Genomic DNA, 15,958 nt, shown 5'->3' on the forward strand with positions numbered 1-15,958 from the left:
TATCATTACCATTCACTCTGTGATATGATCTTTTCAATTTTCTACAGATACTAAGAATAGAAAAATAGAAAATGTAGAATTTGCTCGATTTGCATATGTAAATATGTGTCATTTAAGAAATCAAATATATAAATTCAATTACATTTCATCCTCAGATTATGCAATAGGAACAAATGACAGGAAGGAAGATGAATCATTCAACTTATTATACAACTTGTTTTCTCTGTCAAAAAAACACTAAAATGGACAGGTAAGCACACACACAGGTAAAGAGGGATTGAATGGGTAAGGTCTTAACCAGGCATCTAGCTGTACGTAATTAAACTGACCACCTGAAACACTTACTTGTTTGTGCTGTGAATAATAAGATGCTAAGAGAAAGAAAAAAATCTCCCAATTTGGAAAAGAAAATGAAACTATATTCTTAGATACCAAAGCCTAGAAAATTTAAGTGAATTCCAGACAAAAATCTGGGACAAATACTAAGTAGATGATCAGTAAACACTTAACAAAAAGGATGCATGATCACTGAGAACCAGCCTGCTCAAAAAGACCACATCAACCCAGATAAACTTCACTAAGTCTTACTTTGAAGAGAGCAACAACTACACAGTCTTCGCAGTTAAAAACAGTATCTTCATAAATGTCACCACCACAATAACCTTGGAGTAACAGGGTAAACGGGCCTCATTTCATACATCAAAAAAATAAAATTTAGGATGTTTAAATAATTGAGCACACCACTGGTTTACAAATAGTGAAGCTAAAGACAAATCTTATCTTCAATAAGAAACATAAACCTAGTTTTCAAACCACCAGTTTTGAAGTGTTTCACCAATCCACTAGCGAATGTTTCTGGAATAGGGGTATCCTATGGGTTATAGAATGGCCAGACTTATAAGCAATCAAAATACTACACAAGACAGTATCAAGATAGTGGTTCTGAAATTTGAGAGGGGGGGGGGGTTGGATAAGGCCACTAGCTTACCAAAGGCCATACCAAGTTCCAGATGTGGTTGCTGTGTGGGGAACCAGAAGTGTGAGCCTTTTCTACTTTGTCTGAAGGTCAAGGAGTTTGAGCTTGAGTTTTTACTCTTTCAAAGTTGTTGACAACAGATATGGCTACAAAACAAGATATCCTGACCCAGGGTGGGGTTACTTGTGTTTTGGACGTTAAGATGGCTCACACAAATGGATCTGTTCCACCCTGACCAAAGGTCAGAGAATTCAAGCACACTCCTGTGCTCCTTCATTTAAAATAGGAGGCTTGACAGAGGGAGTGGCCACCTACAGGGTACTTGGTCTAGAGTATATCCTACCCAAACACCAAATGCTTTACTCAGGAAATAATGGCTTGATGTCTCAAGTATTGAAACAAATAACTGTTCTGGTTGTCCTTTGTGTCATGTTAAAGCAGCCGTTTGCCTTCTCCCCCCCCTTTTGTATTGGGGTATAAAAGCATATGAAAATTAAACTCAGAACTCAGAACTATCCTATTCAGTCTCTGTTCCTATGTCTCTGTTCCTCCTACCTAGTATTTCTAATCCTCATGCCCCTACCCTGGAATGTACAATTCCACGTGGCCGGACCATGACAAAAGTCACCCCAAAAGGTGATTTATGACACTGCTGCTGTTTTGTGGTGCTAGGGATTAAACCCAGGGTCCAAAGTACAGCAGGGAAGCACTCTACTCCTGAGCTACACCACCAGCCTCTCTTGTCAAAATTCTTATTTAGGTGGTTGATGCTGCATGGGAGGCAGAGGCAAGTGGATCTTTGCAAGTCAAGTCCAGTCTGGTCTACAAAGTGAATTTTAGGCTAGCCAAGAACATACAGTGAAACCTTGTCACAAAAAAAGAGCAGGGCGAGGGGTCATGAGAACAGACCGAAAAAGTCTGTATAAGCTCTGCATAATCCTTAGGACCGAGTTCTAAACTTTCAGAGAATCACACCATTCTCAGGGTTCCTTTTGAACTTCCCACTAAGGTTTAATGTCATCTTAGTGCCCTGACCCCATGAACAGAAAACTATATCCCTGACAAGTTATCCCAAGATCCCTTTGGACAGCAAGTTTAGGAATAGCAATTCCAAACCCAATTCCAACCACCTGGTCTTTTGCAGCACTTGAACCCTGAAGTCAGGCTAAAACAGTCAGAGTGAAGGACACAGGAGAGCTCAAGCTTAGAACATATGTGTAGCCAGAAAATCTGACCTAAGTGAGGCTTTCAGTCAGTGGCTACTTATAAACAGAGAGGGGAACTATGCTGGCAAGTTTTATATCAACTTGACACAAGCTATATAGTGTGTCATATTCACGGAGGGAACCTTGGTTGAGAAATGTTTCCAAGTTTGGGCTGTAAGCAAGCCTGTGGAACATTTTCTTAATTTGTGATTGATGGGAGAGGGCCCACCTCTGGGGGTGGTGCCACCCCTAGGCTGGTGGTCCCAGGTTCTGTAGAAAAGTATGCTGAGTAAGCCATGATGAGCAAGTCAGTGAGCAGCATTCCTCCAGGTTCCTGCCCTGTTTGAGTTCCAGCCTTGGTTTTCCTCAATGGACTGTGGCTCTGGATATGCAGGCCAAATAAACTCTTTCTTCTTCAAGTTGCTTTTGGCCATGTGTTTCATCACAACAAGAATATCCCTAACTAGGACAGGAACTTCCAAACAGAAACAAAAATCTGAAGACTGAGCCTAGGGCTTAAGAGTCTGACACATGACTGTCTTGACCACTTAGCTCAAATGGAGAACTAGGTGTGGCCAGTGTGAAGCATCAGCAGCAGAAAGTTAAAACCCCTTCTTTATATCTCTCCCATAGGCCCCAAGTCCCAGCATGTAACTCAAATGAGATAAAAACTAGAACTCACTACATCAGGCAGCAACCATTAAAAAGTCAGCATGGTAATAGTGCATACTGCTCCTGCAGAAGACCCAAGGTTGATACCCATCAACCAGGCCCTATGCTCACAACTGCCCCTAACTCCAGCTGCAAAAGGATCCAACAACACTAACTTCCACAGGCACAGACTTACATACGTATACAAAATTAACAATAATAAAACCATTGCTAACTATTTTTAAAAGGTCAACACTAAATAAAATTTTTAATGAACAATTCATATTTTCACACAATAGAATGAAATAAAGAAACACTTACTTCTTTGTCAGTTTTTAACAAACTCTCACTACCAGACACTGAAGAGGTACCTAATGCCTGCCCAAGAGGACGGACCACTGCATTCGCCACCTCTCGCCCAACACTCTCTGGATAGCTGTGTAGCACACTGGTATGGCCTTGATCATTCTGAATCACCAAATGCAGTGACCGCCACTCAGAGTACATTGTGCCGCTAAAGTACTATCCAAATGGCACCTGAAAAGACAAAATAGACATGCATGTCAAATTATCCTTATTGCTAATATAAAAAAAAGTAAAAAATTTATACAAGGCACATAATAAAATGGGCTGCAACACATTAATTCTAAAAAACAAGTTGTTTTGGAAAAATAAAAACTTTATCTAGAGAGGCTGAAGAGATGGCTCAGAGGTTAGGAGTGCTTTCTACTCTTCCAGAGAACCTGAGTTCAATCTGCAGCACCTGCATCAGTGGTTCCCTTCCCATAGCTTCAGTTCAAGGGAATCCAATGCCCTCTTCTGGTCTCTACAAGAAGCACCTGCATTCCCATGTACATACCCCCACACAGATACACACAAGCACAAAGAAGTAAATATAAATATAAATAAATTGTAAAGCATTATCTAAGTGTTTTGAGCTATTGTGAGATCAGATGACAAGATGGACCCTGAGAGGTAGTTGAATGAGCACCTAGACAACAGAGCTCCTCTGCTTCTGAGTGAATTCAAGGCCAGCCTAGGCAGTTTAGTAAGACCTGTCTCAAAAAACATTAAGTAAAAGGAGAGATTGAGAATATACACCAGTGACAGAATACTTGCCTCAAATGCTAATGCCCTAGATTCAAAACATTAGTATTAGAAAGAAAAACAACACAAAAAGCCCTCAAAAGCCCTGAAGCAAACCTGAGGAAGAGGCCATTGTGCAAAGAAATGCAAAGATGAGATCCAGAAGCCCCCATAACCAAGGACTTCTCCCCTTCAACAGTCCTAAAACAGAAAACAAATGGGAGATGGAGTGCCCTAAGGGGCTAAGGGAGGTTTATGAGTACACACAACACAGTCTCTCAGGTTTTCCTTCGGAGGTATGCTCATCTGGAATTTACCTCTAGGAATAATGCAAGAAAGATTGTCTTTCAGATATGCAGTTGGGTGTGATATCATCCTTGGTGTCATCCATCCCCTCTGCCTCTTACTATCTTCCCACCTCCTCTTCTGCAGAGCTCCTTGAGCCTTGAGGGGAGGGGTTTGATGAAGACATCCCATTTTGAACTGAGTAGTCCAAAGACTCACGCTCTACACATTGTGCAGTTGTGGGTCTCTATCTCCAGCAGACAGCTAGTAAAGGAAGAATCCATTTTCTCCAATGCAGTCTCACTGGGTATACAAACTACCCATGTCCAATGTAAAAACAAAGTTTGTGTGAACTGTTTTTTGTCTCATATTGCTTTGTCTGGATTTTTTTTTTTAATCTTACTGGTCTTTTGCTTGTATAATACAATTTTGGATTTTGTGTTTTTATGGGTTTCATTTGTGTGTCTGTGTGTTTCTTATTTTCTCATTTTGTTCTGAGTTTTGTTTTGTTTTAATTCTGGTTTGTCCCCACCTCCACCCATTTTTTGTTTGTTTGTTTTGTTTTGTTTTTCAAGACAGGGTCTCTCTGTGTAGCTCTGACTGTTCCCCAGAAACCCATAGACCAGGCTGCCCTTGAACTCACAAAGACCCACCTGCCTCTGCCTCCCCAGAGATGATTAAAGGCACGTGCTGCCACCGCCTGGCTTGTCTCCCTTTTTTATTTGCCTGTTTTCTAAAGAGAGAGAAAAAAAGGTGCAGAGTTGGATGGGATCTGGAAGGAGATGTTGGAGGGGAAAACATGATCAGAATATAGTGTATGAATTTTCAATAAAAAATACATTCTTATTTCATTAAATTGAACTAACTTTTTTTGTCATGGACTATGCTAAAGACATGTTTTAATTTCAGTAGCTTTACAGGGTATTTTTAAATTGTAAAGAAAATCTCCCCATCATTCATTTTAAAGATTTTATTGGCTATTCTAGGCATTTGTCTTTTTATGTAAAATGTATGGGTTTTTTTTCTAATTAAAAAAAAAGAGTATGACTAAAACTTGCTAGAAATCTAATTGAAATTGCCTACACACTATGCTGGGGATCAAACCCAGAACTTTGCACGTTAGACAAATCTTCTACCACTGAGCCACAACTTGAAATTGCTCATATCATTTTGTTTACTAGTGTCCCACAATCCCTGCCTCCATGCTGTAGCTTCAAGGGACTATTTTTTTTTTTTTTTTTGGTTTTTTTTCGAGACAGGGTTTCTCTGTGGTTTTGGAGCCTGTCCTGGAACTAGCTCTTGCAGACCAGGCTGGTCTCGAACTCACAGAGATCCTCCTGCCTCTGCCTCCCAAGTGCTGGGATTAAAGGCCTGCGCCACCACCGCCCGGCTTCAAGGGACTATTGATCACTGCCTGAGCCCACCAATTCTACCATACTCTGTAGAACTGTTTTTTCGCTACTTCTAATGACTGACAATTTTGACCCACCTTATGAAATTTCATCCTTCAAAGTCCAGCTCAGATACCATCCTTTTGCTGAAACTTTTACTCCTAAAACCAGCTTCTCCCCATTCTGAGTGCCTATTAGTCTGTTTATAGAGCTTCACATTCAATTACTGTGTCTAGGTTCTCCACCAAGAAACTTCAGTCTTCAGTAAAAACCTCAACTCCTAACATACAATGGATATTATAAATTTGAGAATATCAAGGTTTGCTTTACTAGTGGGGAAAGAAAGAAGTCAGTAAGTATTCCATCTATTTTACTAAAGTATGGCCAAAGTTTTTTTTTTAATTTTCACTTATTTATATTTCATGTTTGAGTGCTCTGTATGTATACCTGCATGCCAGAAGAGGGCATCAGATCCTATTATAGATGGCTGTGAGCCACCATGTAGTTGCTGGGAATTGAACTCAGTACTTCTGGAAGGGCAGCCAGTGCTCTTAACCACTGAGCCATCTCTCTAGTCCCCAAAAATTTTATACTATCATATACAAGAGTAAAAATGTTTGCAAGCTAAATTACTAGTAAAACTATGTCAGTCTCCAATATAAAAAATAGTTAAAATTTAAATTATTATTATAAATTATTACTAGAGGAAACAAAATTTTAAGAAGGCAACTTTTTAAAAAAAAAAGTTACACTTGCTATCAAATCCCACATACAAATAAGAATTATCATGTATACTTTGGCTGAAAAATGCAGTACCCTGAGCTTTAACTTTAAAAATTACGATTCAGTAGGTTTTAGGCTAGAGCATGGGGGCTTATTATTATTGATTTTTATTTTACATGCATGGTTGTTTTGCCTACATGTCTGACTGTGCACCTAGTGCATGCAATACCCTTAGAGGTCAAACGGGGGTGTCAGGTTCTCTGGAGCTGGAATTACAAATGGTTACTAGCAATTATGTGGCATTAGGAACTGAACCCAGGTCCTCTACAAAAGAAACAAGTGCTCTGAACCTGAGCCATCTCTCTCATCCCTAAAAAGTTACTTGCCCCCTGTGTCTGAGCACCCTTTGTAAGTCCCAGTTTTTGGAGGCCCCATCCCTGTGCCCGCCAAACCTTGACTCCTCCCCAGAGGAGGGTCAAGACAGCCCACCAAAATCTTGACCACTCCCCAGTCTACTTAAACTGCTCCCTGGGAAAGTCTCCTGGTGGTGTGTGTGTGTGTGTGTGTGTGTGTGTGTGTGTGTGTCTGTCTGTCTGTCTGTCTGTCTGTCCCTGTGGTCCCTTCCCAGTTCCCCCTCGGGGCCACCCAAGGGCACAGGAATTCCATTAAACCAGGGTATTTTTTAATTTGGCTTGTTGTGATTGGGCTTGATTGGTATTTTTGCATCAGCAGAGAGCTCATGTTAGGAAAATTCCTAACACCCTTATCTGTAAAAAGGAATATTGTCCCATGAGGGAGAATAGCCTGTTTCACTGGTGTTATAAGAATTAAAGAATCACATACATGTTATACTTGGGACTTGCCCTAGGTAATAGTTATCATAATATGATAGCTATTCAGTGGAGAATGCTACATATTATGATAACAACTAGGCAAACATGTATAACTCCAGATTAGAAATTTGAAGGATAAATGAAGGTAATACTATTAGTACAATTTGATGCAATAGATTTATACTAATATTCATGTCAGAGAATTGATAAAAATGTCAGCATCCTGATTACTTGTGACCATTCAGTCATTGGAAATCACCAAGCTAGTAACCATCTATTACATACAATGACAGTGTTAACACCATTGAAATGACTAAGAGATGTGGTTCCTGTTTTCAATTAGGTTACAGTTTAGCACACAATAACTATGATACAAATTGGAACAGTTAGGATGATAAATGCAAAAAATATAAGAACTACAGAAATTCAGGGGAAAGCTTACTTTTGATTCAAGAGTGAATGAAAATAGGGTAGGTTCGGGGTAAAAGAAGGCTATGGGGCATATAAATTGGACACTGGTTATAAGAAAACTGGGTAGATAGGAATGAGGGTAAGAAAGGGCAACCATAAAAGAAGACATAAAAACAGGGAGCAGAGGATAATGGTAGACACCTGTAATGCCAACACTAGAAAGGTCAAGGCAAAGATTGCAAGTTCAAAGCTATCATAGGCTACACAGTAAGATCCTTCTGTTAAAAACAAAAAGTAAACAGATCTGGAGAAGTGGCTTAACAGTTAAAAACAGAGGGCATGAGTTCAAACCCCAACACCCGCATCAGGCAGGTCACAACTGCCTGTATCTCAAGTTCCAAGAATATGATATGCTTTCTTGCCCTCCCTGGGTACCTGCACACCTATGGCATATACATACACAGAAAGACACAGACCAGATACACAGACAGAGACTGTCATACAAACATGCGCATGCACACACACACACACACACTTTTCTAATGTTTTAAAGCAAATTCACATCAGGGACAAGATAAGCAGAGTGAAAGGAGTTCTGTTGTAGAAGGTAACAGGATTTTTTGTTTTTGTGTTTGAGACAGGGTTTCTCTGTGTATCCCTAGCTGTCCTGAAAACTCACTCTATAATGAGTAGTAGCCTCAAACTCAAACTGCCTCTGCCTCATGAGTGCTAAGATTAAAGGTATGTGCTATCATCACCTGCCAGGATTTTTTTTTTTTTTTTTTTGAGTGACCGACATGGTGGTGCATGCCTTTAATCTCAGCAGTAGGGAGGGGGAGACCGGACCATCTTTGTAAGTTCAGGCCAGCCTGGTCTACATAACAAGTTCCAATCTCGAAGTGAGATCTTGCCTCAAAAAAATTTTTTTAAAGGAAGCAATGCCTAATTTAGAAGGACTTTGAAAGCTAGGATTAGAGATTTATAATTAAGTAAAAACTGGAGGTAAGGCCTGTGCGATGACTCAGCAAGGCACTTCCTATGAAGACTGAGCAAGTTCAGTACATAGGATCCACACAGTGAAAGGAAAGAACAGACTCCTGCAAACTGTCCTCTAACTAAATAGGCACAATGGCACACACTCACTCAATTAAAAACAAAAGACTGGGGTCAAACTATGTCCACATGAACTAAAACTTTCCAACAAGAGAAAAGCGCAAGCACATCCAACTGCAGACATGGGATGCAGACAACACAGAAGCCAGCCTCCAAGGAAGATATTCCCTAATGGCCCCCAATTCATCAACCTCTTCTGCAAGCACACCACCAGTCAGTCATTCATGTAGTGTTCTAGAACAACTCTACATACCTGTCAGAACCATGGGATGTATACAAGGACCAAACAGTCATCTAGGAAGCAGTCAATGAATCTACTTGCTGAATACCAATATAGTGATATTCCAGGGGTTCGGAGTGTGTGTTCAAGCCTGTCATGTCCCTTTACACAGAACTAGACATGATTAGAGTGTACAACTGTGGGGAGTTATACTGATGGACTAAAGGGCATCAAGTGGCCCAAAAGTCTACAACCTGCTCCCTTCTCAAACTCCCTCCTATCCAGTTAAGTTTACTTAACCACAGGAATGATGCACCAGGACCTGAACTTCCACAAAGTAATCTGATGGACATGTCCAAGATAGGAAGGAGATGAGCAAACTCCAATGTCACTAATGCACTGGACAAGACAGTCAGTCACTGTAGCTTATGAGAGAATGAACGTAACTGAAGGCAGATGACAAGTCTCCTCCTATAGATTATCTGCTATCAACCTCAGCTGCTAGCAGAGCTGTCTCCACCTTCAGTGCTGTAGAAGCAAACACTATGGGAAGCAGATAAAGTGCACTTTCAGACCCATAGCTTCCTTCTCAACTCCACATGGACCCTTTTCCAAGTATCTTCTCTGAAAGTTGTCATCGTATGACTCTGTGCTGCTTCCCAGCTTACAGCTTATAAACACTCCACAGTAACAATGTAAGTCCAGTCTAAATGACAATAACCAAAACAATCAATACAGTGGCGACCCACAAAGACCACAAGCTAATATTAGTCACACCAACTGACTAAGCAATAGTCACCACATGTACCTATACAGCAAACACAGTGAGTACCACAATAATAAACTATTCCCAAGGGGCTTCAAGTCAAACTATAAAGACCAATTGTTTGGGCTGGAGAGATGGCTCAGAGGTTAAGAGCATTGCTTGCTTTTCCAAAGGTCCTGAGTTCAATTCCCAGCAACCACATGGTTGCTCACAACCATCTGTAATGGGGTCTGGTGCCCTCTTCTGGCCTGCAGGCATACACACAGACAGAATATTGTATACATAATAAATAAATAAATAAATAAATAAATAAATAAATAGACCAATTGTTTGCAAACTTTCTGAAGTAAATCTAGCCATGAGTTATGTCACCTGTATGCATCAGGTTGTCCTAGAATTTAGGTGTGCGTATATAAACAGAACGCAATGGCTGCCCAAGACAAAGTTTTATAATGATGAAGACAGAAATCAACAAGACATTAGCATACAATAGCATTTAATATGATCAATGATGTGATCGGCTGTAAGGCGGCAGGTTAGAACTACCAGAGATCTTGACTTGATAATAATGTGCCTTGTGTAACTGTAATTGATAATTTCCAAGAACTTCCACATTACTTCATTTTATTCCAACAACTTCCATAGAAGCTTAAGTTAGAAAGAAGACTCACTAGCCATCCGGGAAGCAGACAAAGACAGACTATGACTTGCTCAGAGTCACATCAAGTAACTACAATGTTGGGACAAGAAAATGTACCCCTTGCATCAAGGTCCAACACTTCTGACTCTGTGCCTCACCTTAGGACCTTGGACAAGTCACTCTACATTCACTCTTCAGTCTCCTGTCTTTAAAACAGTGCATAGAGGTGGGTGGTCCTTGGACTTCCCACAGGGCAGGGAACCCTGAATGCTCTTTGGGCTGACGAGGGAGGGGGGACTTGGTTGGAGGAGGAGGAGGGAAATGGGAGGCGGCGGTGGGGAAGAGACAGAAATCTTTAATAAATAAATAAATTTAAAAAATAAAAACAAAATAAACATAAAACAAATAAAACAGTGCCTATTGAAAGTGACTAGGGAGAGAGAGCAAATAGGGCAGTCTAAGTCAAAACACTTCAGGACATACGAATAAAGGTATATGTTAAGATATGCCTGTTTCTCTGGAGAAAAACAGGGTACGGGGATGGTACCAGTGTGGTGAGCAAATAAAATGTCCCTGGACAGAAGAATTACTTTTGATAATTCTCTTGTAGTCTCAATGACTCCACAAGGCAAACATCCATTAAGATGGCACAAAAAAAAAAAAAAATGGACTCACCTATGCACCAGACTGTAACTGGTATGGATACTATCAAGCACCTGAATTACAAAAGAGAGACAGGTTCTGCCTGCATTTCTTCACAAAGATGAAAACAGATGGTTTTGCTAGTCTATGAAATAAAATGTGAATGCATTGCCTGCTCCCGCCAGCACCATCACAACTATCATCTATCTCTAGCCTGATATTCCCAGTATCATATCTACTGGCATGGGTAACTATAAATTTAGAACTCAGTAAATTGCATTAAAAGTGTTTAGTAGGCACACAAAACTACTAAACAATGTACTAGACTGATCAGACATGACAGATAATCCTATTTCACAAGGCTGCTTAAGATACTATACTTTTATCACAATTCTAGAACTTCTTAAGAACAGAAACTATTTCTTATATTCAGTATCTCCAGTTTATATAACAAAATGAGTATCACACACCAAACATTCACTACATACAGTTCTAACTGGTTAACTTAAAATACAGAAGATAACTCTACCCACTTTTCCCATCCCCAATTTTCTCTCATAGGAAGAACATCTCACATGAGGGACAGCAGGGATGAAGTGGAACAGGACACTGAGGCTAGAGGAAGAAGGCCCATTTTCCAGTCCTGGGTGTACCAGATCACCATGTAGCTTTAAGCACAGTAATTTGTCTATAAAAAGTTAAACTTAACTATGTAGACAATAATTTTAAAACTCCATCTTGGGAGAGGGAGGTGAAACAGATTTTCATTCTATAACCCAGGCTGGCCTCAAAGTTGACCCAATCCTCCTGCCTTAGCCGAGATTACAGTTGTGAGCAAAACATCCAGTTTAAAACTATTTTATGCTGCCAGGTGGTGGTGCACGCCTTTAATCCCAGCACTTGGGAGGCAGAGGCAGGTGGACCTCTGTGAGTTCCAGGTCAGCCAGGACTGTTTCACAGAGAAACCCTGCGGGGGTGGGGAGAACCTATCTTATACCATAATAAATCATTCATTCAGTCTAAAAGACCTTTGTATGTGTCAAGAACACACTGATAGGTACCTCAAATTAGAATTCTTGCCAAAGTCATAGGTTATTGTGATTAGAGCTACTTTTGGCCACTAACTGAGCATGTGAATGGCTTCGTCCATACACCGAAAGTCAACTAAAGACTTAAACCTTAAGTTTAAAAAAACTGAGCTTCTTCCAAGTGCCAAGACCAGAACTGGATACTCTGTCCATATCTGATCAGAGAAACAAGGGCAAGTTTCTTGAGCAGCTGAATTTAACACCTTTTATCCCATCACCTTCTACATGAGCCTCAGCCTAAAAACCAAGTAAAGAGTACATAAGTGAGACAAGAAACTTCTTCCCCTAACAATATTATACTGTAAAAAATTATTTAATGAAATATGCATTTTTATTCAACCTATATACTTCACATTTAACTGGGGGAAAAAAATCTCACCTAGGCATTGCTGGTACAGACCTACAATCCCAGATATTCAGGAAGTTGAGCCAGAAGGATCTAAGTTCTAGACCTGCTTGGGATACAGACTAAGTTCAAGGTCAACCCAGGTAGTTTGGTATGACCTTGCTACAAAGTAAAAAAATATAGCCAGGTATGTTGGCAAATGCTTTTAATCCCTTGGGAAGCAGAAGCAAGACAAATCTCAGGATAACATGGTCTACATAGCCATTTCTAGGTCAATCAGGGCTACATAGTGGAACCCTATTCAGAAAAAAAAGCACATATGTGTGTGTAATGGAGATATAGTAGTATGTACCTCTGTACATATGTACACACATACATACACATGGAATGGAAACACGTAGTAGCACACTTGTGTTCCACCCCAGTACCGACATAAAGTGTGTGGGTGAATCTTCACTGTCAACAACCCTCTTCATCACCTTCCTATAACACTTAACCTCCTTACTTTTATAAATTTTATATGGCTTCAAGAGTAACCAAGAACAAGGGGCTGGAGAGTTGACTCAGTGGTTAAGAGCACTTACTGGCTGCTCTTAAAGAGGACCCAGATTCAATTCCCAGCAACCACATAGAAGCTCACAACTCTCCCTAACTTTAGTTTCAAAGGATCTGACACCCTCTTCTGGCCTCTGCCAGCACCAAGCATCCAACTGATACACATACATTTTGCATCCATACATATAACAATTTTAAAAGGGGGACAGAAACAGACGCAATGTGAATGATTGCCTTGACTTCCTTTAAAGTTGGTAAGCATGTGCAGCAATGGCAGTTCAAACATTATGTGATAAAACTACAAGTTTGTCAGTTGCCGATACTAAGGTTTTATTTACTCTGTCTCCCATAGAATGTGATGAACTATAACTGAGAGTTATCCCATCTGCTTGTGTTTATACATACTCACAAGGCCATAGCTTTTAAATGACACTTTTTCAGATGATATGGAAGGAATACACACAAAACCTTAGGGGCAATAAAAAGTCCCCCCCCCCCCCCAATAGAAACGACTGTCTGAGATGAAGTTAACATTAAAACCCAACCAATGTTTTTGTGTATTAATTGGTTGGGTGGGTTTTTCTGAGGCAGGTATCTGTATGTAACTATGGCTTGTCCTGGCACTTGCTGTGCAGAACAGGATAGCCTGGAACTCATAGAGATCCACCTGCTTCTGCCTCCTCAGTGCTGGGATTAAAGATGTGTGCTACCTCACCCAGGTAAACTAACCAATGTTGTTGGAACAGTTACACATAGTGCCTTGCCATGGATAAGAATTCAACATTTTATTCATCTGCTGAATAAATGAATAAGCAACTAGAGTATTCCTGAGGAAAAAAGGACAAAAATCCAATGCTAAGAACATCATATACCTTTTACAAAAATAGAAACAGATGTCTCTGTAACATGAGGTTTATCTGTCACATAAAGGGACTAAAACATAGTCAAAAAAATGTTGCCAGTCTCTATATCAAAGTACTCCAAATAGTGACCAAGAAAATACGGCCCATGCCTGAAAGCCCAAAGTGTCAAAGAGCTAGAGCTACAATACTACAACACACACACACACACACACACACACACGATAAGCTACACTATGACAGTACCAAAGGCGGATAGGAAAAATGAAGGTGGGCAGGGCAGGGGTTAGGGGAGGGGCACAATGTTGAGAGCTAGGCAGCAGACAGAAATGACTGTGTGAGAGAAAGTGTCTGTGTTTGGGTCGAGAGCTGAGCAAGCACTATCTTGAGAAAAGAACGGTAGGGCAAAAGTCCCGAGGCAAGGGAAACCCTAACCACAAGGACTGTATATCAAGGAAAATTGCAAACCAAAAGTTTTGAAAGAGATGTATACATTTTTCAAAAGCTCGGCTAAGAATTCATAACTACTTCTCACCCTCAGGAAGACCTACCTACCAAAGAAGTGGTAGTCAGTGGACCTCAAGAAAAGCTCTCTCGCAACATCCAGCTACCATCCTAGCACTCAGGAGGCCGGGGCAGAAAAACGGAGTTCCAGCAATAGAACGAGGGCACACTAGGGGGAGGGGAGTGACACTATGCATCTCTGCCAGGGGAATCTACACTTTTAACAAGCATCCTCCTGCACAGCTAAACCGGAGAGACTCTCACGGACCTCTGGAGTGAAGATTACCTCCGTTCACAGTTACCAAACCTTACAACAACCCGGAACCACCAGGGGATCTCCGGAAAGATACTGCTATTTGGCTCCCCACTCCCAGGCATAGTGGTTTAATTAGTTTGGGGTGCTGTGGTACCTGGAATCTTTTCAAAATTCTCAAGTAGGTTTTTACCGTGCATCGAAGTTGGAGCTCCTATGACCTAATTGTTAAGAACCTGAACTGGACTGTCAAGGCTCCTTGAGTTCAAATTGCCCCAGCTATATGACCTTGGGCACCGAAGGCGCCCGATCGCTCTGGGCCTCGATTGCCTGGTCGAGAGAATGGGATAACAGTCCTGCCATGCAGAGTGGTGAAGTTCCCTGTCTAGCCTGGGCCTGGCAGACAGCAAGCGCTTGCTAAGGGTGGCTGTTTACTCTCCCCACGCGTCACCGTGCCCCCGGCAGCAGCATCCTCACCGGACGGCAGCAACTCCAACAGCCCTGCGGTGGACCGCATTCTCCTCCGAGTTGCCGCCACCACTCCAGACCCGCCCCCGTCCCCAGGCTGCCAGGGGCGCGCGCGGCCAGTCCGACCCTCCAAGGTTCGCTCACACCCGGCAGAAGCCGCGGACCAGGACTGCGCTCCCGCGCCCGGTGCGTCCGCTTCAGAATTCAGGAATGAGCTTGCCGAGGCCCGGCCAGGAGAGCAACGGAGGGCAAGAGGGCCCCCGCCTCAGTGGCCGCCGGAGGAAAAAAAAAAAAAAAAAAACAGCGAGAGGGGAGGGTCCGGCCGTGCCGGCCGCCGCGTACCTGAGGCGACGGGCGGGGCCCGCATCGCTGGGCGGGCGCACCGCGGGCCGCACTCGGCCTGCCGCCTCACGCGACCCGCGCCATCGGGCCCGCGTTGCCACCGCCCAGGCCGGCCCTCCTCCGGCGGTCGGTCCGTCCACCCGTCGGTGACTCTCACAGGGCGCCCGGGGGACGACGAAGACCGGTCTCTTGGCCGGCCGGCTGGGCTCCCTTCAAGCAACTTCCGACTGCCAGGGGCGGTGGCGTCAAATAATTCCCCAGTCAGAGGGACTACTGCGCCTGCGCGGCGCGCCTGACTTCGGAGGGAACCGAACGGGCGGCGTCAAATAAATCTCGAGACCAGGAGCCGGAAGCTGCGCGTGCGCAGCCGTCCCAGAGGGCCGCGCGAAGCGCGACTACACACCCCCTCCCTTGCGGGCTCCAGTGGAGAGGGAGGAGTGAAGTGACGGGGCAGTTACCTCATCGCCGTGCGGGCTCAGGAGGCAGCCCGGCTTATGCTCGTTCTCAGTATGGAAGAGTCAGGATCTTCTCTGCGAAAAGCCGGCTGCCATTCAGGCTCAAGGAGTATCTCGCAGGCCGGCACTGTAGCTCTTCCTTTGC

At 42.5% G+C, this 15,958-nt stretch overlaps 1 protein-coding gene across 5 annotated transcripts in view; it reads right to left on the reverse strand.

Moving 5' to 3' along the window:
- Ralgapb (Ral GTPase activating protein non-catalytic subunit beta) overlaps positions 1 to 15,617 on the reverse strand; it is a 79,517-nt gene extending 63,900 nt beyond the window's left edge. For 2 of the 5 annotated variants that reach the window (XM_050150873.1, XM_050150871.1), the window contains exons 1-2: positions 15,359 to 15,617; positions 3,154 to 3,369 (exon numbers count right to left, since the gene is read on the reverse strand). In XM_050150873.1, the coding sequence (XP_050006830.1) occupies positions 3,154 to 3,339 (186 nt within the window). In that variant the 5' untranslated portion in view covers positions 3,340 to 3,369; positions 15,359 to 15,617. Of the gene's footprint in view, positions 1 to 3,153; positions 3,370 to 15,025; positions 15,296 to 15,358 lie in introns of those variants that run through there. The other 3 variants (XM_050150876.1, XM_050150874.1, XM_050150872.1) reach the window with 2 other exon arrangements.
- Positions 15,618 to 15,958: the final 341 nt, after the last annotated feature.

The sequence above is a fragment of the Alexandromys fortis genome, unplaced genomic scaffold, assembly GCF_014885135.2.
Source record: "Alexandromys fortis isolate MF-2015 unplaced genomic scaffold, M_Fortis_MF-2015_v1.1 scaffold_27, whole genome shotgun sequence".
NCBI classification, from domain to species: Eukaryota; Metazoa; Chordata; class Mammalia; order Rodentia; family Cricetidae; genus Alexandromys; species Alexandromys fortis.